The sequence below is a fragment of the Alosa alosa genome, chromosome 7 (assembly GCF_017589495.1).
Source record: "Alosa alosa isolate M-15738 ecotype Scorff River chromosome 7, AALO_Geno_1.1, whole genome shotgun sequence".
Classification (NCBI taxonomy): domain Eukaryota; kingdom Metazoa; phylum Chordata; class Actinopteri; order Clupeiformes; family Clupeidae; genus Alosa; species Alosa alosa.
Genome location: NC_063195.1, coordinates 27470942 through 27497556, shown reverse-complemented (window position 1 = coordinate 27497556; position 26615 = coordinate 27470942). Strand labels below are relative to the sequence as shown.

Sequence of the window (26615 nt, the reverse complement as noted above, 5' to 3'; positions counted from 1 at the left end):
AAATACTGTTTACATGTGTGTGCATATGCTTGTGTGGGTATGTGTGTTTGCGCAATGCACATAATCCTATAATCCAAACCAGGTAGGCATAATTGGTTGACCACTCCAATTTTATTCAGTAATTGTGTGTCTTCTTGAGTGTATGTTAAGTCTGTGCCATTAGATATGGGCGTGTTAGAGAATCATTTGTGTAGAGAAGGGTGTGTGCCTTCACTGTGAGTCATAATGTGCTGAACAGGTGAATTCTGGGTTTTTCACTTTGACCACACCCAGTCATACTTCAGGGAGTGTTGGGTTTATGTTTTGTTGTGTTTATGGATGGACCCTTATGTCACCGTACGTCATGCCTCCCAACAACCCTTGAGAGAGAAAGAGAGAGAGAGAGTGGATTTGTCAGGCCATGTCACCATGCCTTGCCTGGAAACCAGTTTGTCAGCTTTGGCGGTGCATATTCCTGCTGACAGGTGGGCTGAGGCAAACAGTCCTTGGAGCTCCCAGGGAGGGAGAGAGAGCGAGAAACAGAGAGAGAGAGCAAACACACTCTTATCAGTCACAGTGTGTTAAAAAATTTTCTCTCAATGGGGCAGGGTGATACCTGCACAGTTTTCACAGTGGACTTCAAGAGCAACACCAACGGTAATTCCATGGAATCTCAGGTGAGTCCAAATTATCATTCTCTGCTTGCATTTGAAGTGATACAGTCCACTTGTGTAATTAATAAATGGCTATTCTGTTGGGAGAGGGCCTAGATAAGCAATAGATTACTTTTTCAAGTGCTATTTTCCATCATCCGTGATTCAAATGTATGATTGTAGCCAGTCTTTCAGCTTCGTCTTGTTTTGACAGCAGGTTCCCTGTTGAGGTTATCAGGGAGCTGATTGTTTTCATGGCTTAATTAGACATTATGTTGGTCATTTCACATGATGCTTTGATGTTGGAGACATTTTCTTAATGACATTAATTTATGATGGTAGTCTGTCATAAAATTCAAAATATTTTGTTATGGAAATCATTACATTACATCTACATCATGTTGGTACACAGAGCGCTAAACTATCCAAGATGCTATACTTCCAGTGTGATATCCGAATTATGTAAAATGCTGGACCTGTAAGCATGTCTATTTACTTACAGAAATTGAACATCTCATAATAACCATACTATGCTCATAGTAAGGTGTAAGTAGCACACAGAGTGTATACAGTTTTCAGTACACATCATTTGAATATTTTTAGATGTATTAATTGCAAACTAATGCCAGGTCTAACTATGTGCAAGTGCACACGGAGCACTACATGGACACCAGCCCTGGCAGGAACATGGAGGTGTGGTCTGTCGAGGGCCCTCCTCATGAAACACACCGAAACACAGTTCACTTCCATCCTTATGGCTCACCAAACCCGTTCCTCTTTCCCTTCCGGCCTTGAGGCAATTCCTTGAATGCCTTAGAGTTTCTGCTTACAACATGCCAAATTAACTTTTTTAAAACAAAACAAAACAAAACAAAACAAAAAATGCCAGACAGCATGCAGACCTGACTTGATTGTCTTTGTGTGAGCATAGTTTCCAAGGACGTTTAATGCCGAGACTGTATCAATGGTGTAAAAATTGTAATCAATAACTAAAAAAATGACCGAGCCTTTTGCTGTGTTACAGGTGTAAATGTTGACGTTGTTGTGAAGTAGAGAAATAGCCATCATGGTAGGTGAAATTCAGGGGACTTTGGGGTATAACCATATATCTTAGCCTTCAAAAATGTCAGTGTTTCATCATTTATTCTCACAAATAAAACATGGGATATTTCATTGCAACAATCTTTGGTACATTTTCCCTTGTACATTCTCTTGTAATTGTATGCGTGTCATATTCACCTCTCACTATATCCTGCATTCAAACGATGGATGTACCTTCTGTTTTGTTTTCAGACTAGGCACCATAGATCAAAGAGCTTCTCCGACAGCCTTTTTCTGGCGGATGATGGCAAAGGAGGTGTGGTTGTAGCAGGCATCAAAGATGACTCCATTACCAGTCGAGGACTAAAAGAAGGTAGAGTTTGTTTTACACACAGCATGGGGTGCAGGCAGTTAATGAAAGTCAATAATGTATGTTTACTTGGGAAGTGTATTTTTTCTTTCACTTCCTCAGAACATAATTTATGGACCTATTAATATCTATTAATATCTATTAATATCTATTAATATCCATCAATTTGATCATTTGTTTTATTTCTAGGAGATGAAATTGTTGGTGCCACCATCAACTTTGATGATCTAAAAAAAGATGAAATCCTGGACATATTAAAGCTGATTGAGCCATATAATGACAAAATTCAGGTTCTGACCAGACATAATTTGAAACCCAGCAAAAGTATGGGGAACTTGGATGGCAGTATTAAGGCCCCAGATGAGGTTTGTGCTTTAGATTTTTTAATAATAATAATAATAATAATAATAATAATAAAATAACTACTTATGATATTGCTAACAGTCGTTCGGGTACCTGACTACCTCCCTCCTTTTCAAGATGCTGAAGGATTCATACAGCAAACTTTTCAATGGAAAAGTGAAGAAATTCCTGGACAGTCCATCTTCAGAAGCCACACCCGGGGACGGATCTCTAGCCGGAAATCCAGAAGAGTCGAAACCTGAGGAAACAGATGCCACCTCTGTTGACCTAACCACGGACTTGCCCTCTCTCAATGGTAAACCAAAGGTTGGTGTTTCAGACTTTCTGAAAGCCGCTAAGCAGAGAGCAAAGGGCAAAGTGGCAATTAGAGATGGTCTGGACACCACAGAAACGCCAGACAACAGGTTCGGTGCAGAGATGTCTTTACCTCAAGTGGATGTAATAGAGTCTGACCTCAACCTTGGAGCTGATATAGACATAACAGAGCCAAATGTAAACATCAAACCTGACAAAGATATCAGTGTCTCTCCTCCAGGCATTTTAGGGGAAAACAATCCTGTAAAAGCCATAATTGATGCCGGTGTTCCAGCTCTTTATGCTGAAAGTCCAGAAGCAAAAGTTGAACTGAATGGTGACATGCGAGTTCCAAGTTCAAATATAGAAATAGATATTCTGCCGTCAGACAGTAATCCCCCAGACATTCAATTCACACCACCCAATGCTAACATTAATATCCCTTCGAAGAACAAGGACAAGCCATCTAAAAGGAAATCAAAAGGCAAGGTGAAAGCACCAGAACTTGATTTAGATTCGCCCTCAGGTTATGAATATACCTCAACTGGATTAACTGACCTGAATCTTGATGTTCCCTCAGCATACAAATATGTTCCATCTGCCTTACCAGATCTTAACCTTGATATTCCCTCAGCATATAATTACATCCCAAATGCTTTACCGGACCTTAATGTCGATGTGCCCTCTGCATATGAATACACATCAAGAAAGTTTGCTCAGGAAAAGCCAACCTTGAACATAGCAAGTCCCAAAACAAAGAAAAGAATCAAAGCCCCAGATTTAAAAGTTGAAGGTTCTAAAGGTGACCTCTCAGTTCCCCGAGCTGAAATTGGCCTGAAGGTTCCTGACCTGGATGCAGATATAGAAGTGCCTGATATTGGCACTCTGCCCAAAGTGTCTGCTCCGGACATTGGTGGAGGAATAAAGACAGGAAGTTTAAACATCAAATCTCCCAAAGTGTCAGGTGCTATAGATATGCCAAACCCAAGTGGGCACTTGCCAAAACAAGACTTCAAAGGCCCTGAAATTGACCTCAATATTCCAGATGTAGATGCTGATGCTCCATCAGGAAAATTGAAAATGCCTAAATTTAAAATGCCCACATTCAGTTTTTCTGGCTTAAAATCACCAAATGTGTCTGCAGAGGGAAATGGCCCAGAAGTAGATGTAGATTCAACAAATTTAAATGTTGATATGCCAGATTTTAAGATGCCTGACTCAAGACCAAAAGTTAAAGGGCCTGATTATGAATTTAACACTCCAGACATGAATCTTTCCGCTCCTAAGATCAAAGGCGAAATCAAAACACCAAAATTGAGTTCCCCAAACATGAAACTGAAAAATCCCAAACTAGATGTCAGTGTCCCCAGTGCTGATTTAGACATGCCTACGGGCAAACTCCCAAAACTAAAAAAAACCAAGATGGACGTCTCAGCTCCAGATTTTGACATTGATGCTCCGTCTGGAAAATTGAAGATGCCTAAATTTGGTCTCTCAGGAACCTTACCAAAAGGGCCTGAGGCTGACCTGAAGATGCCAAGTATGAATCTCAGTGGACCAAAGATTAAAGGAGATTTCAATGTCCCTGATACAGACATGCATTTGGAAAAAAACAAGCTGAAAGGACCTAAATTAGATCTAAATGCCCCTGATGTGGACATTGATGCCCCTTCAGGTACATTAAAAATGCCAAAACTCAAAATGCCAAAGTTTAGCCTTCCAGGACTCAAGGGTCCAGATATTGGAATAGATGGTGATCTTGATGGACCAGATCTCAATGTATCACCACCTAAGGTGGGAGCTGGATTTGATGGTCCTGATGTGGATATTAATGTTCCAAGAGCTAATCTGAAAGGTCCGAAAGCTGATATATCTGTCCCTGATGTTGAAATTGGCAGTCCGTCCAGCAAATTTAAGATGCCAGATTTTAAGATGCCTGACTTTGGCCTCTCGGGACCAAAGGTTAAAGGACCTGATTATGAACTTAACACTCCAGACATGAACCTCTCAGCTCCTAAGATCAAAGGTGAAATCAAACACCAAAATTGAATTCCCCAAACATGAAATTGAAGAATCTTAAACTAGATGTCAGTATTCCCAGTGCTGATGTAAACATGCCTACTGGCAAACTTCCAAAAGTTAAAAAACCCAATATGGACATTTCAGCTCCAGATTTTGATATTGCTGCTCCATCTGGAAAACTGAAAATGCCTAAATTTGGTCTCTCAGGAACCTTACCAAAAGGACCTGAGGCTGACCTGAAGATGCCAAGTATGAATCTCAGTGGACCAAAGATTAAAGGAGACTTCAATTTCCCTGATACAGACATGCATTTGGGAAAACCCAATCTGAAAGGTCCTAAATTAGATTTAAATGCCCCTGATGTGGACATTGATGCCCCTTCAGGTACATTAAAAATACCAAAATTCAAAATGCCAAAGTTTAGCCTTCCAGGACTCAAGGGTCCAGATATTGGAATAGATGGTAATCTTGATGGACCAGATCTCAATGTATCACCACCTAAGGTGGGAGCTGGATTTGATGGTCCTGATGTGGATATTAATGTTCCAAGAGCTAATCTGAATGGTCCGAAAGCTGATATATCTGTCCCTGATGTTGAAATTAGCAGTCCGTCCAGCAAATTTAAGATGCCAGATTTTAAGATGCCTGACTTTGGCCTCTCGGGACCAAAGGTTAAAGGACCTGATTATGAACTTAACACTCCAGACATGAACCTCTCAGCTCCTAAGATCAAAGGTGAAATCAAAACACCAAAATTGAATTCCCCAAACATGAAATTGAAGAATCCTAAACTAGATGTCAGTATTCCCAGTGCTGATGTAAACATGCCTACTGGCAAACTTCCAAAAGTTAAAAAACCCAATATGGACATTTCAGCTCCAGATTTTGATATTGCTGCTCCATCTGGAAAACTGAAAATGCCTAAATTTGGTCTCTCAGGAACCTTACCAAAAGGACCTGAGGCTGACCTGAAGATGCCAAGTATGAATCTCAGTGGACCAAAGATTAAAGGAGACTTCAATTTCCCTGATACAGACATGCATTTGGGAAAACCCAATCTGAAAGGTCCTAAATTAGATTTAAATGCCCCTGATGTGGACATTGATGCCCCTTCAGGTACATTAAAAATACCAAAATTCAAAATGCCAAAGTTTAGCCTTCCAGGACTCAAGGGTCCAGATATTGGAATAGATGGTGATCTTGATGGACCAGATCTCAATGTATCACCACCTAAGGTGGGAGCTGGATTTGATGGTCCTGATGTGGATATTAATGTTCCAAGAGCTAATCTGAATGGTCCAAAAGCTGATATATCTGTCCCTGATGTTGAAATGGGCAGTCCATCCAGCAAATTTAAGATGGCCAGATTTTAAGATGCCTGACTTTGGCTTCTCAGGACCAAAGGTTAAAGGACCTGATTATGAACTTAAGACTCCAGACATGAGACCTCTCAGCTCCTAAAATGAAAGGTGAAATCAAAACACCAAAATTGAATTCCCCAAACATGAAATTGAAGAATCCTAAACTAGATGGCAGTGTTCCCAGTGCTGATTTAAACATGCCTACTGGCAAACTGCCAAAAGTTAAAACCCAATATGGACATTTCAGCTCCAGATTTTGATATTGCTGCTCCATCTGGAAAACTGAAAATGCCTAAATTTGGTCTCTCAGGAACCTTACCAAAAGGACCTGAGGCTGACCTGAAGATGCCAAATATGAATCTCAGTGGACCAAAGATTAAAGGAGATTTCAATGTCCCTGATACAGACATGCATTTGGGAAAACCCAATCTGAAAGGTCCTAAATTAGATTTAAATGCCCCTGATGTGGACATTGATGCCCCTTCAGGTACATTAAAAATGCCAAAATTCAAAATGCCAAAGTTTAGCCTTCCAGGACTCAAGGGTCCAGATATTGGAATAGATGGTGATCTTGATGGACCAGATCTCAGTGTATCACCACCTAAGGTGGGAGCTGGATTTGATGGTCCTGATGTGGATATTAATGTTCCAAGAGCTAATTTGAAAGGTCCAAAAGCAGATATATCTGTCCCTGATGTTGACATGGGCAGTCCATCCAGCAAATTTAAGATGGCCCATTTTAAAAGCCTGACTTTGGCCTCTCAGGACCAAAGGTTAAAAGCCTGATTATGAACTTAAGACTCCAGACATAGATGTCTCAGCTCCTAAAATGAAAGGCAAAATTAAAACACCAAAATTAAGTTACCCAGAATTGAAATGGAGAAGTCCTAGACTAGATGGCAGTGTTCCCCGTGCTGATTTAGACATGCCCACGGGCAAACTGCCAAAAGTAAAAAAACCCAATATGGACATTTCAGCTCCAGATTTTAATATTGCTGCTCCATCTGGAAAACTGAAAATGCCTAAATTTGGTCTCTCAGGAACCTTACCAAAAGGACCTGAGGCTGACCTGAAGATGCCAAATATGAATCTCAGTGGACCAAAGATTAAAGGAGATTTCAATGTCCCTGATACAGACATGCATTTGGGAAAACCCAATCTGAAAGGTCCTAAATTAGATTTAAATGCCCCTGATGTGGACATTGATGCCCCTTCAGGTACATTAAAAATGCCAAAACTCAAAATGCCAAAGTTTAGCATTCCAAGTCTGAACGGCCCAGATATTGGAATAGATGGTGATCTTGATGGACCAGATCTCAGTGTATCACCACCTAAGGTGGGAGCTGGATTTGATGGTCCTAATGTGGATATTGATGTTCCAAGAGCTAATTTGAAAGGTCCGAAAGCTGATATATCTGTCCCTGATGTTGAAATTGGCAGTCCATCCAGCAAATTTAAGATGCCAGATTTTAAAATACCTGACTTTGGCCTCTCAGGACCTAAGGTTAAAGGACCTGATTATGAACTTAACACTCCAGACATGAACCTCTCAGCTCCTAAGATCAAAGGTGAAATCAAAACACCAAAATTGAATTCCCCAAACATGAAATTGAAGAATCCTAAACTAGATGTCAGTATTCCCAGTGCTGATGTAAACATGCCTACTGGCAAACTTCCAAAAGTTAAAAAACCCAATATGGACATTTCAGCTCCAGATTTTGATATTGCTGCTCCATCTGGAAAACTGAAAATGCCTAAATTTGGTCTCTCAGGAACCTTACCAGAAGGACCTGAGGCTGACCTGAAGATGCCAAGTATGAATCTCAGTGGACCAAAGATTAAAGGAGACTTAAATTTCCCTGATACAGACATGCATTTGGGAAAACCCAATCTGAAAGGTCCTAAATTAGATTTAAATGCCCCTGATGTGGACATTGATGCCCCTTCAGGTACATTAAAAATGCCAAAACTCAAAATGCCAAAGTTTAGCCTTCCAGGACTCAAGGGTCCAGATATTGGAATAGATGGTGATCTTGATGGACCAGATCTCAATGTATCACCACCTAAGGTGGGAGCTGGATTCGATGGTCCTGATGTGGATATTAATGTTCCAAGAGCTAATCTGAAAGGTCCAAAAGCAGATATATCTGTCCCTGATGTTGACATGGGCAGTCCATCCAGCAAATTTAAGTGGCCCACCTTTAAAAAGCCTGACTTTGGCTTCTCAGGACCAAAGGTTAAAAAGCCTGATTATGAACTTAAGACTCCAGACATAGATGTCTCAGCTCCTAAAATGAAAGGCAAAATTAAAACACCAAAATTAAGTTCCCCAGACTTGAAATGGAGAAGTCCTAATCTAGATGGCAGTGTTCCCCGTGCTGATTTAGACATGCCCACGGGCAAACTCCCAAAAGTTAAAAAACCCAATATGGACATTTCAGCTCCAGATTTTAATATTGCTGCTCCATCTGGAAAACTGAAAATGCCTAAATTTGGTCTCTCAGGAACCTTACCAAAAGGACCTGAGGCTGACCTGAAGATGCCAAGTATGAATCTCAGTGGACCAAAGATTAAAGGAGATTTCAATGTCCCTGATACAGACATGCATTTGGGAAAACCCAATCTGAAAGGTCCTAAATTAGATTTAAATGCCCCTGATGTGGACATTGATGCCCCTTCAGGTACATTAAAAATGCCAAAACTCAAAATGCCAAAGTTTAGCATTCCAAGTCTGAACGGCCCAGATATTGGAATAGATGGTGATCTTGATGGACCAGATCTCAGTGTATCACCACCTAAGGTGGGAGCTGGATTTGATGGTCCTGATGTGGATATTAATGTTCCAAGAGCTAATTTGAAAGGTCCGAAAGCTGATATATCTGTCCCTGATGTTGAAATTGGCAGTCCGTCCAGCAAATTTAAGATGCCAGATTTTAAGATACCTGACTTTGGCCTCTCAGGACCTAAGGTTAAAGGACCTGATTATGAACTTAACACTCCAGACATGAACCTCTCAGCTCCTAAGATCAAAGGTGAAATCAAAACACCAAAATTGAATTCCCCAAACATGAAATTGAAGAATCCTAAACTAGATGTCAGTATTCCCAGTGCTGATGTAAACATGCCTACTGGCAAACTTCCAAAAGTTAAAAAACCCAATATGGACATTTCAGCTCCAGATTTTGATATTGCTGCTCCATCTGGAAAACTGAAAATGCCTAAATTTGGTCTCTCAGGAACCTTACCAAAAGGACCTGAGGCTGACCTGAAGATGCCAAGTATGAATCTCAGTGGACCAAAGATTAAAGGAGACTTCAATTTCCCTGATACAGACATGCATTTGGGAAAACCCAATCTGAAAGGTCCTAAATTAGATTTAAATGCCCCTGATGTGGACATTGATGCCCCTTCAGGTACTGGCTTAAATATTTCTCCAAGACTAAATGGGAAAATGCCAGAGGGCCACGTTTCAGGTACCTTAAAAGATTACACCACAGCCCTCGAACCCAGAGTCCCAGATCTTGACATTGACGCCTCCCTAGGTAAAAATAACAGTCACAAGAAATCGAAAAATCATGCGCCACATTTGGATGTGAGGGGTTCTGCACTTGATTTAGATGCTGATATGAATTTCTCAACCAAAGACCGTCCCTCAAAGAAGACAAAAGTCAGGGCTAGCTATCCAATCAGTAAGGGGAATGAGCTCACCAATGCTAAGGTTTCCCTCCCAGAATTACCACTTCCTCGAGACCGAGTAATGACCCTGCCAGAATCTATTATAAATGTTAGTAAGCCTGACACGAAAGTGAGGAAGCCTGGAGATGGTGATTATGACATACAGAAAAAGAACTCCAGGCCCAAATCAATGGACCTTCTGGACTCTGTTGGTTTGGACACAGCAGAGAGATCAATAACACTTCGACGGAAGTCTAAAAGAGAACTCTATGACGGGAAGTTAAACTCTTTGATAAGTCTAGATGCAAGGACCACAAATTTTGACCTTGAGGTCCCAGAAGCCACCCCGAAAGGGTCTGTGTTTGATCTTCTTAAACTTATATGAAGTCTGTCAATCTGCATATTATAGTGCAGAGAGTCACTGTGACACAAATAGATTGTCAGGACAACCAAAACCACACATGGAAAAATCTTAAAGGCCATACACTGTGAAATACATCATCCATGAGGGAAAATATTCTCAATGAATTTATAAAGGTGTGTACTTACAGATGGCTGTCTGAAATTGCTTTTGTACAGTAATATAACTAAGCTGCTGAATTATTCCACAGAGGACTTGTGCATCAGAATAGTGATTAATAATGTCTGTGTATGTAAAATACATTATGTACAAAGTGATGTATAAAGCCTCAAATGTTATTATTGTATAAATATTTTTGTAATCTGTGTATTTTAATGTCAATATGTTTGCCAATATGGTGTGATGTTACTCCAGGTGTAACAATGAGGAAATATATTAAAAATATATTTTACCAGAAGACTTTCATGTGCTCATGTGTTGTCAATTATTTGAATGTTTTATGCATTGTAAAAACTGCGTGTCTAATCATGTGCCATTAATCTTATATTAAGATAAAAAAAAATCTAGTTGGTATTGTTTTAGAATAAAGACACTTCCTCGTAAAATCATTTGACTTAATTCAATAGGAGTTTGACTTGACTTAAGACATATTATCAAAAAAACAGGCAAATTTGGCTGCCAGTGCATTAAGCAAATTTGTCTTAAAAGCAAATTTGGCTTGCATTAAAGCAGCACTAAAAAAGATTTGCTCTCCGGGTCCCTCTACAGTTGAGAAGCGCAATAATAAACAAACTAAATATGCGTCTTTTGTATGAATAAACATTACTCTGATACAATATAGAGGCAATGCACCGACAGCAGTCTGTAGAAAGAGATTTCCGAATTCCTGTATAGCAGATCTTTTCTATTTCAATTTCGAAGTGGGCCACTGTTCCTACTTGAACACCAGACTTCCTATGGCTATTTCACAAGCAATACAACCTGCTCAGAGTGGCAGAAGTGCCGTTCGCCCCAGTAAGACTTTATGTGCCATCGGAGTGATTTTGGAAACATCATTTTAAGGTAAAAAAAAAAAACTCTTCAAGGGGGCCTTTTCACTTGATAAGATGTCTTAAAATAAGTCAAACTCATTAAACTAAGTCAAAATTATGTGACGTGAAAGCGCTAGGTCTTTATACTAAAAACAATACTAACTAGATTTGCTTTATCTTAATATAATAGCACTTGGTTAAATAAGAAGTTTTTTTTTTTCAGTGTTACAGATTATTACACTCCCTCATTGTTTAAGTTGAAATGTATTGAACCTGGAGGTAAGCCTAATAGATTCTTTAGAATTCCTTCTTTGCTAGGTTCATTGAGAAGAAACTTTCTATCTTGTGTGGACCGTTTGTGTGTGTGTGTGTGTGTGTGTGTGTCTCTCTCTCTGTGTGTGTGTGTGTGGTTGTCCTATATTATGTGAATTTGCACTCCCATTTTTGTACAATAAAATTGAACAAAATGCAATACCATATTATATTAGGCAGTTACAGGCATGCATAGTGTAGCCTACAGATATGTACCCTTTTAATAAAAGGCCAAACCAGGTAAACTCAGGCACAATAGGAGAAAAATAGGCTAATAGGCCTACATCCCCCTAAGCAATGGCAGTAGGCCTATATTATTTAAAAGACCCATGCCTATGGACACTTGTCTGAGACAGAATTGTAGCCTATTTTCGTCAGTAGGCCTACTTTAAAGTGCTGTTGTTGACCTATCTGTTGGTTTAGGCTACAACGTTGTGTGATACATTTGAGCATGTCCCCATGGATCAAACAGCCTACCTAACCTGCGGTATATAGGTGAGCGTGGGCAAAGGATGTCGCTGTTTTTCTCATTATTTCCCCGTCAACTCTTCGGGGTTATTCGGCAGTCTGCCTCCATTTTGAACAGATCACCAGTTTCCGGGTTTCTGAGAACTGGAGTCGGAGCATAGACTGAGGAGCCACGAAGTTCGCGAGACGTAGTGGCAAGTAGCCCTAAACTTTACGCTGTCCCAGATTTGTCCTTCACTTCGGCCTGTTACTGCACCGATTCCATCCTCTACTATTTATCACCATGACGGTCAGTAATACAATCTTTGCATACATGTGTCAATGTGCTGTGTTGTGTGGAATGGTCGGTTACAATCACGGTAGTTGCCAGCTAGCTCGTTATTTTGTTTCGACTTTGGAAGTTGCTCGTTTGACAGGCATATGTTTCTGGAATAGTTACATTCTATCTTTTTGCCTCTTGTTGTTTTGTCTTGTATCATTAAGTCTCCAAAAAAGCCATGCTAACCAATGTAGCCGATGGTGCGTCGTTGACAGCGTGATGGTATCGATGTAGCAGATATTTTGAAAACAAACCCTTACTGTAGGTCCTAGGTAATCTGTAGACTGTTGTGTAGCCTAGTTCTCAGGTTCGTGCCACCACAGATAGTGCATACTTTTGCACACCTTAAATGCATTTGACAAGCTAAAACTGCCCTTCAAATGACGAGTATCTAGCTACACTCCATGTAGGCTACACTGCATAGGCTATGCAGCGGTCGTGATGGTTTAAATGTTTCAACTGAGATTTTGTTGCCATGAAATGCATAGCGTACGTAGCTATCTTATGCTGTCCTTCCCATATCAGTAGGATACACTTTTACAGAGGCAATTGAATTGGCGTTTATTTTTTTGTGGTTGTAGACTATTTGTCAAACTTGTCTAGTTGTCTCTAAGCCATAGGCCATTATTTATGGGGTTAACCTCTTTTCATTTAATCATCAGCTGACGACATTGGTGAGACTATGAAAGTGTAGTGCCAGACGGATTTTCCATAACTTGCCTTATCGTCATACCAGGACCTGAATGTTCCCCCCTCCCAAAAAAAAAAAAAAAACCAGTAGGCTATAGGCTAAAGCTGCATGTCAAGTCCTAAACTTGTCCATGTAGCCTAGGCTATTTCATCTGCAAAACTGTTTGTTTTGGAATTGTGAAAAGAAAAGTATGCAAGTTACATAGGCTACACAGTTGGGATTTATATGGTTAGGCTCTGTTGTTTGGATCGCCTGTGCAGCCTACCTTGCACCGTACGTGTACATACTTGTAGTGAGACTGAATGAAGAATCTCAATTTTTACCCTCTCACAAGACGAAACCGGTTTTCGGAACCTCTCACATTTGTATCCGATACCATTGCATTTGGTTGCATTGGAAAATATATATATATATATATTTATGTATGCAACTCTGAAATTTAACTCTGAAATTATTCTTATGATGTCTCACCAAGTAAATTCTATTAGCATGCTGAACTGGTATGCAAATAGACTTTTCGTGTTTGTTGGCCAATCACGTTGGTGTTGTTCAAGTCATGCCACACGCCTACTGGGAAAGCGAGCTGGCCTGGTGACATTCCATCAGGTATTGATGGTCGTGGGCAGGTATCATTTCTTCAGAGAAACCGGTTCTGACAGTCAGCCCAACAACGATGTAGGCGAGGGAGGATCATGGGTGTGAAAATAGGAAGTTTGACTCACTGAAACAACTGACGGCAGACAGAGCAGGTTTTGAGAACCATTGAGAGGGATTTAGCTAACCATCCAACATGAGCATGGTGGGAGGCATACCACCCTTGTGAGCTGACTGTGGCTTCAGCCCAGGTCATTTTGTCTAACCTTGTACATAAACCTCTTCATAATAATGACTGGGTTGTAACTAACACCTGTTGATAACTGTGGTCAAGCAGATGGATTCCATAGGTCAAATATCTTCTGTTGGTGTATCACTGTTCTATGAAATAGATTTGACATTTTTCATGCTTTTGATAATGCTTGCTTATAGTACTCTGTCCTTGCTTGTGTTGGCCACTGCCCACACGCAGTGTCCAGATGCTGTAACCTGATCTTCCTCCATGTCTGCAGTTGTGGCCCAGGTGTCTGTGAGCGGCTGGCGAGATTGCGAGCGCAGACGTTGGGAGCCTCTGACCTGACCTGACCTGACCTGAACGCTGCCTAGTGAGGGCACAGGGACGGCAGGATGCCCATCCCTCCGCCACCCCCCCCCCCTCCTGGACCCCCTCCACCCCCCACCTTCAACCAGGTCAGTGCACGCCAGTCAACCCCCTCAGCACCCCTCAAGCTACTCCCATGTGCTGTTCGCAAATGCACATATTTCTCGCGGGTTGGTTTTGTGTCTATTTTCTTGGTCTTAGGGTCTCATCGTAGACTTTGAATATGATTTGAATATGATTGTGTGAAGCTATGTTGAAGAATTAGTTTATACATGTTTCGTAAGAGATATTCGTAAGAAGGAAATAGAGGTAATAACTTCCATGATGCTGAATGTTTGTGAACTAAAACTACTTTGCATGTCAATGACATCCCAGTATAAACCTTTTAAGTTCACCAATAGAGTACTGAAGTGTGTGTTGCTGTTTCCATGAAGGCGGTATCACTGGATAACATTGCACTGCATTGCAGGCAGACATGGGGCATCATTTCTACTTCACAATTTGTTTTTAAATGTGTTTTGCCTGCTAGGAAGAATCTTAGCCACATAATACAGATTCCCTGTCAGGTGTAATACTAAGAAACAAAATCTCAGTGGATATTTCATGTCTTATCAAAGGTTACTGGCTGTTCAATGGTGATGTTTTTTTGCCTCAAAAGTAAAGTCAAGACACGTCAGTGAATTTAAGGATTGTAAACGCAGGCTGTGAAGTTAAATGCATTCAAATTCCTCCACTCTTTACAGAGGAATACCTATGCTAAAATAAAACGCTGTAGTCACGATTTTGATCGTGTTGATATGAACATGTGTTGATGTACGTGATTTCTACAGTGTAAAAAATTATTATTATTATTATTTATAATCCACTGCTATGGTCGCCGCTATGGTTGGTTAGATTGATTTGAGAATTTATTGCATATTTCTTATTACATATTTAGAAAACCCCATTGTCATCTTTTTTGTACAAACCCTCTGAGCTTCATAGCAGTGGCCTTGATGCTGCAGAGATGTCTAAATGTCTTAAATGGGTGACTCTCTTAGGCAAACACGACGGCCCCCAAGCTCAGCAGAGACGAAGCCAAAGGCAGAGGGGCGCTTTTAAGTGACATCCACAAAGGGGCCAGACTCAAGAAGGTGGCTGCTATCAATGACAGAAGTGCCCCCATCATCGAGAGTAAGTCACACTGTAGCTTTAAATATATTTTAGTTTTTCTTTCTTTCTTCTCTTTTTTTATCTTATCTTTTTTATCTTAAATAAACACAATTAGCTCTCAAACAAAATCAGGTGAAGCAGACTATTATCCAGATATTAAATAAAGAATGATATACAGGTCATCATTCATTTACTAGACCTGCTTATCCATGAGAGCACTCCGAGGCTAAGATGATGACTGGTTCTGATGGCCTAGTGGTAGAATGGCCAGATTCCAGTTCACAAGGCTGTAGGTTCTGGGCCATTAGAGTGAACCACACATGTAGTCCTGGCACACGCCATGACGCAGTCCTTCAGCTGATATACAGTACAGCTCGAGCTCACAATAGTCTCTTTCTCTCTCTTTGGTTGGCTAACGCTACTGTGTAATGACACAAAACGGTGGTTGACACCCAGTGTTTCTCTGGCTAATGATTGATCAGCACTCTGGGGTTGGTGCACTGGCTGGCTGCCTGCAATACCTGTAAATGGGATCAGTCTTTCCTCACTTTTAGATGACTTATAAAAACATTATCTACATGACCTATAAACTGTGAACTCTATCCCTGACAATTAGATGCTTTCAATTTGTTTGTTGTTGTTCACAGTTACAATTCCTATTATCAACTGTAATGCTGCAAAGAGTATATTGGACATTGTGAACTTTGAAGGGGTGGTAAACATATTTGTGTGTAATGTTTCGGCAGAATCAGGAGGAGGTGGATCCTCAGGAGGTGGAGGTGGTGGAGGTGGCGGTGGCGGCGGTAGCTTTGGCGGAGGACCGATGCCCATGGGAGGCCTGTTTGCCGGAGGTGTGCCCAAGCTTCGGCCAGTTGGAGGCAAGTGTTTACCAGTTGTAATCTGCCATGTTGTCAGTTTGACAAATGTTTAGTCTCTACTCATGGCTTATGAGCTAATTACCCTCTTAAGGGTGGAGTCCATGAGCTGCCCATTCATCGTCTGTGCTAAGAAAAACAACTTTGTTTGTTTGTACTAGGGATGTCAATCGATTAAAAAAATTAATCTAATTAATTACATACTCTGTGATTAATTCATCTAAATTAATCACAAATATAATATTTGCTGTGAAAGTATTTTAAATATTTAAATTTAAATGAATCATTGAATAATCAGCATTAGTGACATCAAAACTCTTTTATTATTATTTTAATAATGGCCATAATAATCTATGATACCTAATATGCTGAGAAAATAAATTCAAAAATGCTTCAGGAAGAAGTTTTTTTTTCATATACAAGGTATTTCAGGCCCCAGATATAACCTAGGGGACACAAAATAAATTAACACTCTCCTCAATGTCAACACTATTCCTTTGCATTGATGTGCGACAATAGAGTTGATGAACTCCAGTGAAATGCAAATTCCTTGCTGCAGACATTGCAGAGGACTTTATTTAAATCAACACCATCAGGCCGTTTTTTAAAAGTAAATGTTCCAATCAATGATCTAGGCAGCACATTTTCTTTTCTCTCCTTCTTTTTACAGTCTAATGGTTACTGACTACAACGGGGTCAACGGTCATATGAATCGATTAATCTGCGCTATTTTTTTTAATCAGTTATTTTTTCTCAAATTAATTAATCGAAATTAATCAGTTATTTTGACAGCCCTAGTTTGTACTAATATCCATAAATAATAATGTGTCAACGTGTTCCATCAGGAGCACGGATGAGCAGTGTAATTCGATTGGCTGTTTCAGCTCAAATATGATTTTGTTTTTTATTGCCTGAATGGCTGCTCTTTGAGTGCCAAATCAGTGATATGAAAGCTCACCTTCTGATGCCATATGTTGTCATTAGAGTGATTATATGTATATGTTGTTGATGTGGTTACTGATGTCTGTGTTGTGTTGTGTGCCTGTGCTTCTACACAGATGGTACTGTGGGCAGATCCGCCCTCCGGCCCCCTGGCTCACGACCCTCTGCTCCTCGCCCACCCGGCCGGGCGGCGTCCCCCGCAGGTCGCCACGTCGACAGCGACCGCTCCTCGCCCCCGCCCCAGCCTCGCTCCCAACGCCCCTCTCTTCCTGACATCTCCCGGCCCTCGAGCGGCGTCAGCTCCCTCTCTTCGTCCTCTTCCTCATCCTCCGTGGGAGGGATGAAGCACAGTGCGTCCGCCCCTCCTCCCCCGCCGCCCATCGGTCGGCGCGGAAACCACGCACCCAATCCCTCGCCTGGCCCGAAGCCTCCCAGCAGCTCCTCCCACAGCCGGGACAAGCCCCTCCCACCGCCACCGCACCACTCCTCCGGCCACTCCCGGAACCCTCCCATCTCGCGCTCCTCCTCCTCCTCGTCTTCCTCCACCGTCGCCTCCACCCCTCCACCGCCCCCGCCGCCGTACCGGAACCCCCCGTCGGTCTCCAACGGCGACCCGGCCCCGGAGCTCCCACAGCGGAGGAACTCGCTGCACAACCGCAGCCACGGCGGCCACAACCGAACCCAGGCGCCGGCGCCCCCGCCCCCACCGCCATCCAGCCAGGGGGGGCGCCCGCCGCCACCTGCTCGGGACCCACCCGGACGGAGATCAGGTACGGCCGCTGGCAGCACACACGCCGCCTCTTGCAACGTCCTCGTGTGACACACACTCTTACAGCCAGGCTATGCCAGAGCCGCAACTGAAGGGTTCCGTTAGCAGAGCGTAGGAATAGTTTTGGAAGACGGCGCCCCTTGTTTTGAATATACGCACCACTGGTCTGGTTTGGTCTCGTCTGATGCAGCCAGTTCTGTTGATTAGAGTAGACTAATTGTTACAGCATACCCTCAGTTGCATGCCCGGGATATACCTGCTGTTACACAGGCTGACCACTCGCCATGTGTAAACTGAATGTTTGCATTTTGTATGTTGACTAGGCATATTTGCTTACTCTTCAGGCAACATATAGATCCAAGTGTCTTTATTCCTTCAAAATTCAACCCCTTTTCCAACAAGTCAGAGATTACTTTTGTTACTCAACATTTTGAATAGAAATTGCTTCGAAGCTCACTGTTTTTGGGGCTAGAAGAAGTCCCTGTTTTTTCTCATGTTCTCTGCATGGGTGACTGACTTATCACTGACGGTACTGCCATTGTAAAGTATGACTGGAGAAATGGAATGTTTGACCTCAAACAGGAGAAGGTTTGCTTACTGGATGGATGTGTTTCACGGCAAGACTTCCTGGTTCTGCTGCATTCCGCCGGCCTTCGGAATATTCCGACATGCAGCCTACCTGTGCTCTGTCCTAATGGTGTACAGTCCGCTCCTCACTTGCCTGTAGTCCTTAGTCTCCCTCTGCTTTTGCTTTCTTGCTTTCTTACATCCTGTCTGTGTGCTGTGTACTGTCTCCTTTTCTTTTGTATATGAATGCCGAGGTCTTTCTGCGTATCAAGAGCTAGCATGTATATGCACTGTGCATGTAAGTGGTTCACTTATGGACCAGTTCTTCTGAAATAGCATCGGAAAGAAACTCGAAAACGATTTGAGTGTTCTATATCACATAGAGTACATGTTCACACATTAGCTAAGCCATTACAGGTTGAATGTAGCAGCTGGAAAACTCCTCAGAAGAGCTTGTAGCTTATATTGAGAAGGTTATGCTTCAGTTCAGTTTAGTCTGACTACAGGGTGTGTTGTTGAGCGCTCTGCTCTCTCTCTCAGTCCTGTCAGGAAGTGTCACAATAGTCCTGAGGAATATTATTGCCATTTACCATTCCAACCAAAATACACAGCTGGCACAATATTGTACTCAAAACAGATGAAACAATTGAGTGAGTTTTGATCGCTGGAATGCCCAGTTTGTTCAACTCTGGGAGGGAAATAAAAGGGTACTGAGCTGCTGGTGTGAAGTGAAAATGTTTATGGTAGGAAGGAGGATTTAGGCTTTAGCGTCGAGGCATCCAGGCCTCTAGGAAATTCCAGTATGCCAGCTGGATTGGGCTACTGGAAAAGTGGGTTTCCAGTGAGGACTTGCCCTACATACATGTTACTAAGCAGTGATTTGAATGAAGTAATCCCTGACAGAGCAGTTGGATTATGATGTTGATGGCGATGACGATGAAGCAGTAGTGGCATAGAATATACAACGTAGTCTTTACTTTATGGATAAAATGTTGGATGGTTATTTATGATTAGCATAGATGCAGCCTGTTTGTAGCTGCAATGGTGATAATTAATTCCATTTGTTTGTGTTTTTTATTTTTTTCTTCTCCTAAATACAGCTCCTCAGCTTCCACCATCCAGCTCCCGAAACGGCAACCGAGACGCGCCCCCTCCACCGCCCCCTTACCGGATGCACAGCGGCACCTCCGAGACCCCCGCGCGGGCGAAGGCTGCCCCACCCCTCTCCTCTCGGACCCCGGCCCAAGCCCCACCCCTCTCCTCTCGGACCCCGGCCCAAGCCCCGCCCCTCTCATCTCGGACCCCAGCCCAAGCCCCACCTCCGCCTCCACCCCTCCGAAATGGCAACTCCCACTCCAGGAGCAGCAGCGCTGCAGGTCAGTGTCCTCACCGAGGCAGGGGGTACCAGGGGGTACATTGTTACCTCATGAGGCATTGTTGTCATATTTCCCCACAAAAGCTCTTAAAAAAGGCTATTTGCATAGAGTTGAGTCTATTTGTGAGAACCATGTGTCATTTTAAGGTTAAACTAGACTTGAGGCCACAACCATTAAGGCTAAACTAGACTTTAGGCCCAATTAACCATTTTCTGCCCTGTCATGTTTCAAACTAAAAACTTGTGGTTTTTAAATCTGCTGGGTTTCAATTCATGGGTTGTTTATGTTTACACTTAGAATAGCTTTCATGTGTGCTCAGCCATCATTCTAATGTTTGAATGTTTGGATTAGAAATTAGGAATAGCAGGGACAAAGTTTATGAGTTTGGAATAGAAGTAGGTACACATCTGTGAATTTGTAAACATGTGTTGCAGTGCAAGAGCAAAAACAAACTTCTGAATTACTGCACACCTGTGGAAACAAAATCACTGAAAGACAAAGATCATTAGACATAAACACACACAAATGTGTATATCATTAGATTACAGTCTTTTGAAATAATCATAGTTGAAATGTACTGTTTATTACTGTATATATAAATCGAGTCTGTTCATCTGGATTGCCCAAGCTATATGAACCACTTCAGAAGTCAGTCAACCCCTGAAATCTACACCTTTGCCACACCTTAAACCAGGAACCTGAACTGTTCCGTTTTTCTTGAGCGTAGAACAATAGAGGCCCGCGCCAGTGTTCTAACCAGCCAGCCATTCACAGTGGCAAAGCGCTCCCAGGTCAAAAATAACACTCTAGGCAAAATAACCTCCTCAGGAATTCAAATCTCACGCATGTTCACTTCCTCATTGTCCAGAGAGCCCAGAGATGGCACGTTCAGATAAGAGTTTCCAGGCCGTGCAGGACTCCACACAAAACTGTCCTATACAGTGGTCTACCAGGAGCTTGACCTTTGGCTTTACTGTGGGCTCTCCTGAGCTGTTACTAGTAGACCTAAAGTGCCATCCAGGTCTGGCATACTGCTCCCTTCCTTTGGTGAGGTTGACCCCTACCAGACGACTAGCTCTATGGGGAGAAATGAGATCCCCATGCTGTCTTGATCGTTAATGCAGATGTACTGTTCCTTTACTGCCATAGTTGAGGTGCAGTCTTTGATGAGAATTGGAATTGTAGGCCCAGCAACACTGTGCAACAATGTGTTGCTTTTTAAAGGTCTGTTTCTGTTGGCGACTACAATTATACCGATTCAGTGCTAATGATGAATTTTGTTTATCTTCATATAAAGGACAAACAAACACACCTGTCATTCCTGCTAGCCATTTCAAGGCTAGACATTAAATGGTTTTGTGGTTGGGGGTGGAATATTATGTGAACAATCCACAGCATATCATTGTTAAGTACATCAGCTAAAGGCACCAGTTAACACGCTGGCCAGCTTTTATCTGAGCCTATTGAGTTGTTAATGGTGTTCAAGATATCTGCTTGCCTTTTGTTTTTGACCCTTAACGCTGCTTTTACCTGACCTTGAGGATGTGAATGTTTTTACTGTGTGAGTGATTGCCTCACTCTCTTATTTGACTGGTGGCTATAATAACAAGCTAATGTCATCACAGTCGGCCTCTTAAATTCTATTGAAATCCAGATCCATTTATCCCATCAGGGGTAAAAATGGCCACAGCATATCCTGCAGAGACCTCCAGTCTCTGTCTCTGTCACACATGCAAAACACCCCACCCACAGTCAAACAGTCAACCACTTCCTTCTGATAAGCCTTGTACATTAACACAACACTGCCCAGGAATACTCCACCTGTTCTAGGTCTACAGGTTTTCCCTCACTCTCAATGTGTCCTCCCCTCCTCCCCCAACAGATGACTTTGAATCCAAGTTCAATTTCCATTCCATTGAAGACCTCCCGCCTCCTGAGGAGTATGTGCACTTTCCCAAGGTGTATCCAAGCAAAGCCAACAAAGGTAAAGACGTGTACACAAGTTCAAGCTCATGTATGAGAGCGAGAGAGAGAGAGAGAGAGAGAGAGAGAGAGAGAGAAAAATATCGGGCCTGACACATCCTAAGCCATGTAAAAGTAAACTTATATGTTTATTCTGTCGGTCATATATTATATAGAATATCCATATTGAGTGCATAATTGTCAACATTTTGAATGAAATATAAGTTGAAGGATATTCTAGTTAGCCTGCTAAGACTGCACTATGTTACTATGTAAACAGAATGGACAGAAGATGGGAACGAATAAAGTGGACACTGTAAATGAGACGTGTTTGATCACTGGAAGAGAAGGTTGACGGATGTATTTTTGTTACTTCCTGTAGGTATGACCAGGGGAGCCCCCCCAGCACCTCCAATTATGAGGTGAACAACGTCAGACTCTGGATGAGGATTCTAGGAGATCAACCAATGCACCGCTCCCTCAGTCTTTAAAGGAGGCGTAATCGCTCTCTTGAGTCAATCCGACTCTCTCTCTCTCTCTCTCTCTCCTCCACTTCCTACCTCTCGTCACTGTTCTTTTCTTTCTCTATGCAGAAAACCCTCTTGACCACCAGCTAGAGCCAAGACAATCATTTTCTGACCCTGTTTTTGACTCGGCTTTGAAAAAAAAAAAGACACAACAACTGTGCACTTGTACTGCACCAACTGCACACTACAGATCACTTGAAGATAAAAAAACCACACAGGTTTCACCTTGCTTAGGCCAACAGTGCTGGCCTCCTCCACCATGGAAATCATACTAGGCCACAGTGTAGCTGCAATAGACAGGCCTCCATCAGCTTGTCGTCTTGGCCATGAAAACATAGCTATTTATGATTTGAAGCACTTATCAGCTAGATCTTCATGTGCTTCCCAAGAAAGAAAATGTCTGATGCTCCTAGGGATCTTGGAGATGGAAAATGTGGAACCTAATCCTAATCTGATGATTCCTTTTTTTTGTTTTCTGTTTTTGGTTGTTTTGTTTTATTGGACCATCATCTTCGTGGCGGTTCTCACTGTGGGACAATCATTCCTTTTTGCAAACAAAGATCACAAGTTGCCTTTCGAGTTCTTTGTCAATATTTGATGATGATGACGACAACGACGATGTCATTTCCTCTTCCCTGTCATTGTTGACACACATGACACTATGACACCACGGTTAGACCTTTGACACAGCAGTGCTGTGGGTCCTGTCGTTTACCTCACTCCCTCCCCCCACTGCACAGCTAGGGTTATATAGTGGAGTGGTGGCACGCACGCCAAAAACTCGTTTCGATGATGGACATTTGTCGCTTGTTGTATAGAGGGATTCAGTTTGTGTCTGTTGTGTGCTTGGGTTCTAGCTCAGGCTTGGTTCCTTGAGTTGTTTGTCAAGAAATATTTGCACAATGTTAAAATGTGTACAAATTAGAAATGACACCCTCTTTTTTTGACTGCATTTAGTTGACTTTATATTCATGATCCACTTGAGTAGGTAAACACTATATAATATTCATTATCACTTTGGTGGAATAAACTGACAATGAATAACTGACATTGAAATCTAAGATTAAACATACCATAGGCTACTCTTAGTGTCAGAGTTCACACTTTAAGGGCTGGTGTGCTCAAATCTGTAATATAGTGTCAATATTTGGATTTCTACTATGACACAATTGATAAACCTTGAATGACTATGCTATACAGTGATGCAAACATGGGGTAATGCACTTGTGATGGAGATGCGAAACACTTAAGCAGTGACCAATTTAAATTCCATTTTCTGTAATTATTCTAAACATTTCTGTCACAGAGTTGGTCCTTCCAGGGGTGAACTGATATTGTTTACGAATATGAGGCTGAACACTATAGGGACAAAGCTGTATGTTCTCCTTGATAAGCCTTAACACTACATTGCTGCTTTTTATGGCATTGACATTCCCAAGATACAGTGAATTAATTAATTCACATTCCCAGGCCCAACTTGCCAAGCAGATGCCCTAATTTAATGTGAATTAGCCAGGGATGTGGGTGGCAGTCCATGCTTTCTGTACAGCCTTCACCCACTAGGGGGCATTGTTGTCCTTAGCTCCCAGTCACTCCTTGTGAGCATAAAAGATGTGACTGCAAAATCACTATGTGACTACTCTCTGATTGTTATAGACACAACAAGCACAGCTTTAGATTCCAAAAATTATTCCTCTTTCATGTAAATCAGTGGGTAGCCATGTAAAGAAATGTACCATTGTTCAGGTTTTTCAGATACCCCGTTTTGATTTTTGAGATTTGTGTTAAATCATTATAAGGGGCATTGGTTCTCCCTTTGATATGGGGGAAAATAAGGGATCTATTAGCTTGCAAACAGTGTTTTTTATTATTATTTTTTTCTTTTCCTTTGCCAATGAAACCATTTACCAATTTGCCAGGTGATTGTTGACCAATTGTAACCTTTAAACATGCCATGCCAGTCTCCATGAAATGTTTGCCATCGTAAACCTCCCTTTGTGCTGTACATGTCATCCCAATGATATACTCAGACCCATAAGACCTGTTCAGTGTGTAGGTTTATGTGGTCACAGCAGCCCTCGTAGGCTTATTGTTGCCTTAAATTTGTCTGAAGTTATCTCGGTACACATGTGTTTTGCTACATATATTCAGCAACATTAATAGTAGTAGTAATAATAATGAACATTTTGACAGCAGAAAAATAAAAGTTCAAGAAATAAACAGTAATATGTACAACATATGCAAAAATGCTTATCTTAGCCAATATTTTGTTTTTAATAATGTAAAGTCTTGTAATATAGCCTAGCTCTTGAGAGTATTGAACGAGATCACAGGAGTTTGGGGTAATGTGAGAAACCGTTGTCACTCATTAAGTGATGTTGATGCAAACATATCAGCGCTGAATGTCTTGAGGGCAAGAGTTCTTCCTTTCCTCTGAAATGTTCACCAGTTTTTGTTTGGTGTTTGTCAGCCATGCTTATCCTAGCTTTACACTCATCATATCTATCAATGTTTTATCATTTGAAATAAAATACATGATTTTGGGGGAATTGTCTAATGTCTCAAAGTCAAAGTCAAAGTCAGCTTTATTGTCAATTTCTTCACATGTTCCAGACATACAAAGAGATCGAAATTACGTTTCTCACTATCCCACGGTGAAGACAAGACATATTTTACCAATTTAAGTCCACAGACAAACATAACATTCAAGTAAACAAAAAAGTAAGTAAATAAGTAAATAAGAGGGCACATATAATAATGAAAAAATAAGAGCAGCAAAATTTGGTTGAAATTGTGCATAGACAGTCAATAAAATACTAGTGCAAAGTCAGGCCAATAAAAGGCTTGGGTAGTTCTGTTTGACCTAAGTAATAAAGAAAGTGGCATAGTGGTGCAAGTTATGTAAGAGCAGCAGAAGTGTTGTGTTTTCAGGACAACAACACCAAGTTGTAAAGTGTACAAGTGTGCAAGTGTTCAAGTGTGCAAGTGGAGTAGTGCAGGCGGCCATTGTGGGTTCAATGTCCAGGATGTTATGTAGCTGAGGGTGGAGGGGAGAGGGAGGGAGAGAGTTCAGCATCCTTACAGCTTGGTGTATGAAGCTATTGGTGAGTCTGGTAGTGCGGGGAGTGCAGGCTTCTGTACATCTTCCCAGAGGGCAGTAGATCAAACAGATTGTGGCGGGGTGACTTGCATCACTCACAATTTTTGGTCGCCTTCTTGGTGAGGTGGGTGGTGTAAATGTCCTTCAGGGAGGGGTGAAGCACCAATAATCCTTCCAGCTGTGTTCACTATGCGCTGCAGGGCTTTCCTGTTGTATTCAGTGCAGCTTCCACCCCACACAGCGATACAGCTGGAAGGATGCTCTCAATGGTGCCTCGGTAGAATGTGGTCATGATGGCTGGTGGAGCACTTGCTCGCCTGAGTTTCCGCATAGGAAGTACAGGCGGCTGAGCTCTCTTAGCCAGTGATGCAGTGTTGGTGGTCCAGGAGAGGTCTTCACTGATGTGCACCCCAGGAATTTGGTGCTGCTCGCTCTCTCCACCACAGCACCGTCGATGGTCAGTGGCAGGTGTTGGGTGTGACCTCTCCGGAAGTCAACAACAATCTCTTTGGTCTTGCTGGACGTTCAGCAGGAGGTTGTTGTCCCTGCACCACGTGGTCAGATGGTGGACCTCCAACCTGTATTGAGTTTTCGTCGCCCTTGGTGATGAGACCCACCAGAGTTGTGTCGCCAGCAAATTTCACTATGTGATTGTTGCTGTAGGTTGCAGTGCAGTCATCATGCGTCAGCAGGGTGAAGAGCAGCGGACTGAGCACGCAGCCTTTGGGGCCCCTGTGCTCAGTGTGATGCTGCTTGAGGTATTGTTGCCAACATGTACTACTTGGGGCCTCTGACAGAGGAAGTCCAGTAGCCAGTTGCAGAGGTAGGTACTGAGTCCCAGTTTGTCAAGTTTGCAGATGAGTTGTTGTGGTATTATGGTGTTGAATGCAGAACTGAAGTCTATAAACAGCAATCTCACATATGAGTCTCTTTTTTTTTTTTCCAGGTGGGTGAGGGCTGGGTGGAGGGCAGAGCAGATTGCATCCTCTGTAGGCAGCTTGGCTCGGTATGCAAACTGGAAGGGGTCCAGGGGGGGGAGAATGGCTTTGATATGTGACATGACAAGCCGCTCAAAGCACTTCATGATGATGGGTGTCAGTGCCACAGGGCGGTAGTCATTGAAGCAGGATGGAGCAGTTTTCTTGGCACAGGTATGATGGTGGCAGCTTTGAAACATGATGGGACGATGGCTTGCTTCAGGGGAAGTGTT

The 26615-nt window shown here is 42.2% G+C and overlaps 2 protein-coding genes across 2 annotated transcripts; both read left to right on the top strand.

The window, feature by feature from the left end:
• Positions 1 to 333: 333 nt before the first annotated feature.
• si:ch211-69b7.6 (neuroblast differentiation-associated protein AHNAK) lies at positions 334 to 10578 on the top strand. Its single transcript, XM_048249031.1, has 8 exons — positions 334 to 656; positions 1657 to 1701; positions 1926 to 2046; positions 2233 to 2408; positions 2524 to 4734; positions 4767 to 6083; positions 6306 to 6689; positions 6865 to 10578. Exons 2-8 carry the CDS (start codon positions 1699 to 1701, stop codon positions 10141 to 10143), a joined length of 7491 nt encoding a protein of 2496 aa, XP_048104988.1. The 5' UTR covers positions 334 to 656; positions 1657 to 1698; the 3' UTR covers positions 10144 to 10578.
• Positions 10579 to 12008: 1430 nt separating this feature from the next.
• On the top strand, positions 12009 to 24854 carry wipf2a (WAS/WASL interacting protein family, member 2a). The gene is made up of 8 exons (XM_048249081.1): positions 12009 to 12219; positions 14047 to 14224; positions 15176 to 15308; positions 16034 to 16165; positions 17221 to 17874; positions 19541 to 19816; positions 21699 to 21800; positions 22161 to 24854. Exons 2-8 carry the CDS (start codon positions 14162 to 14164, stop codon positions 22202 to 22204), a joined length of 1404 nt encoding a protein of 467 aa, XP_048105038.1. The 5' UTR covers positions 12009 to 12219; positions 14047 to 14161; the 3' UTR covers positions 22205 to 24854.
• The last annotated feature ends 1761 nt before the right edge of the window (positions 24855 to 26615 follow it).

Bases quoted from the DNA above. Each gene is read 5' to 3' on its own strand.
- si:ch211-69b7.6 (XM_048249031.1), top strand. The intron at 2,409-2,523 runs GTTTGTGCTTTA...CTCCTTTTCAAG, and splicing joins GTATTAAGGCCCCAGATGAG to ATGCTGAAGGATTCATACAG. The intron at 4,735-4,766 runs AAACACCAAAAT...CCAAACATGAAA, and splicing joins CTAAGATCAAAGGTGAAATC to TTGAAGAATCTTAAACTAGA.
- wipf2a (XM_048249081.1), top strand. From the start codon at position 14,162: ATGCCCATCCCTCCGCCACCCCCCCCCCCTCCTGGACCCCCTCCACCC. The intron at 15,309-16,033 runs GTAAGTCACACT...ATGTTTCGGCAG, and splicing joins AAGTGCCCCCATCATCGAGA to AATCAGGAGGAGGTGGATCC. The intron at 19,817-21,698 runs GTCAGTGTCCTC...CTCCCCCAACAG, and splicing joins CAGGAGCAGCAGCGCTGCAG to ATGACTTTGAATCCAAGTTC.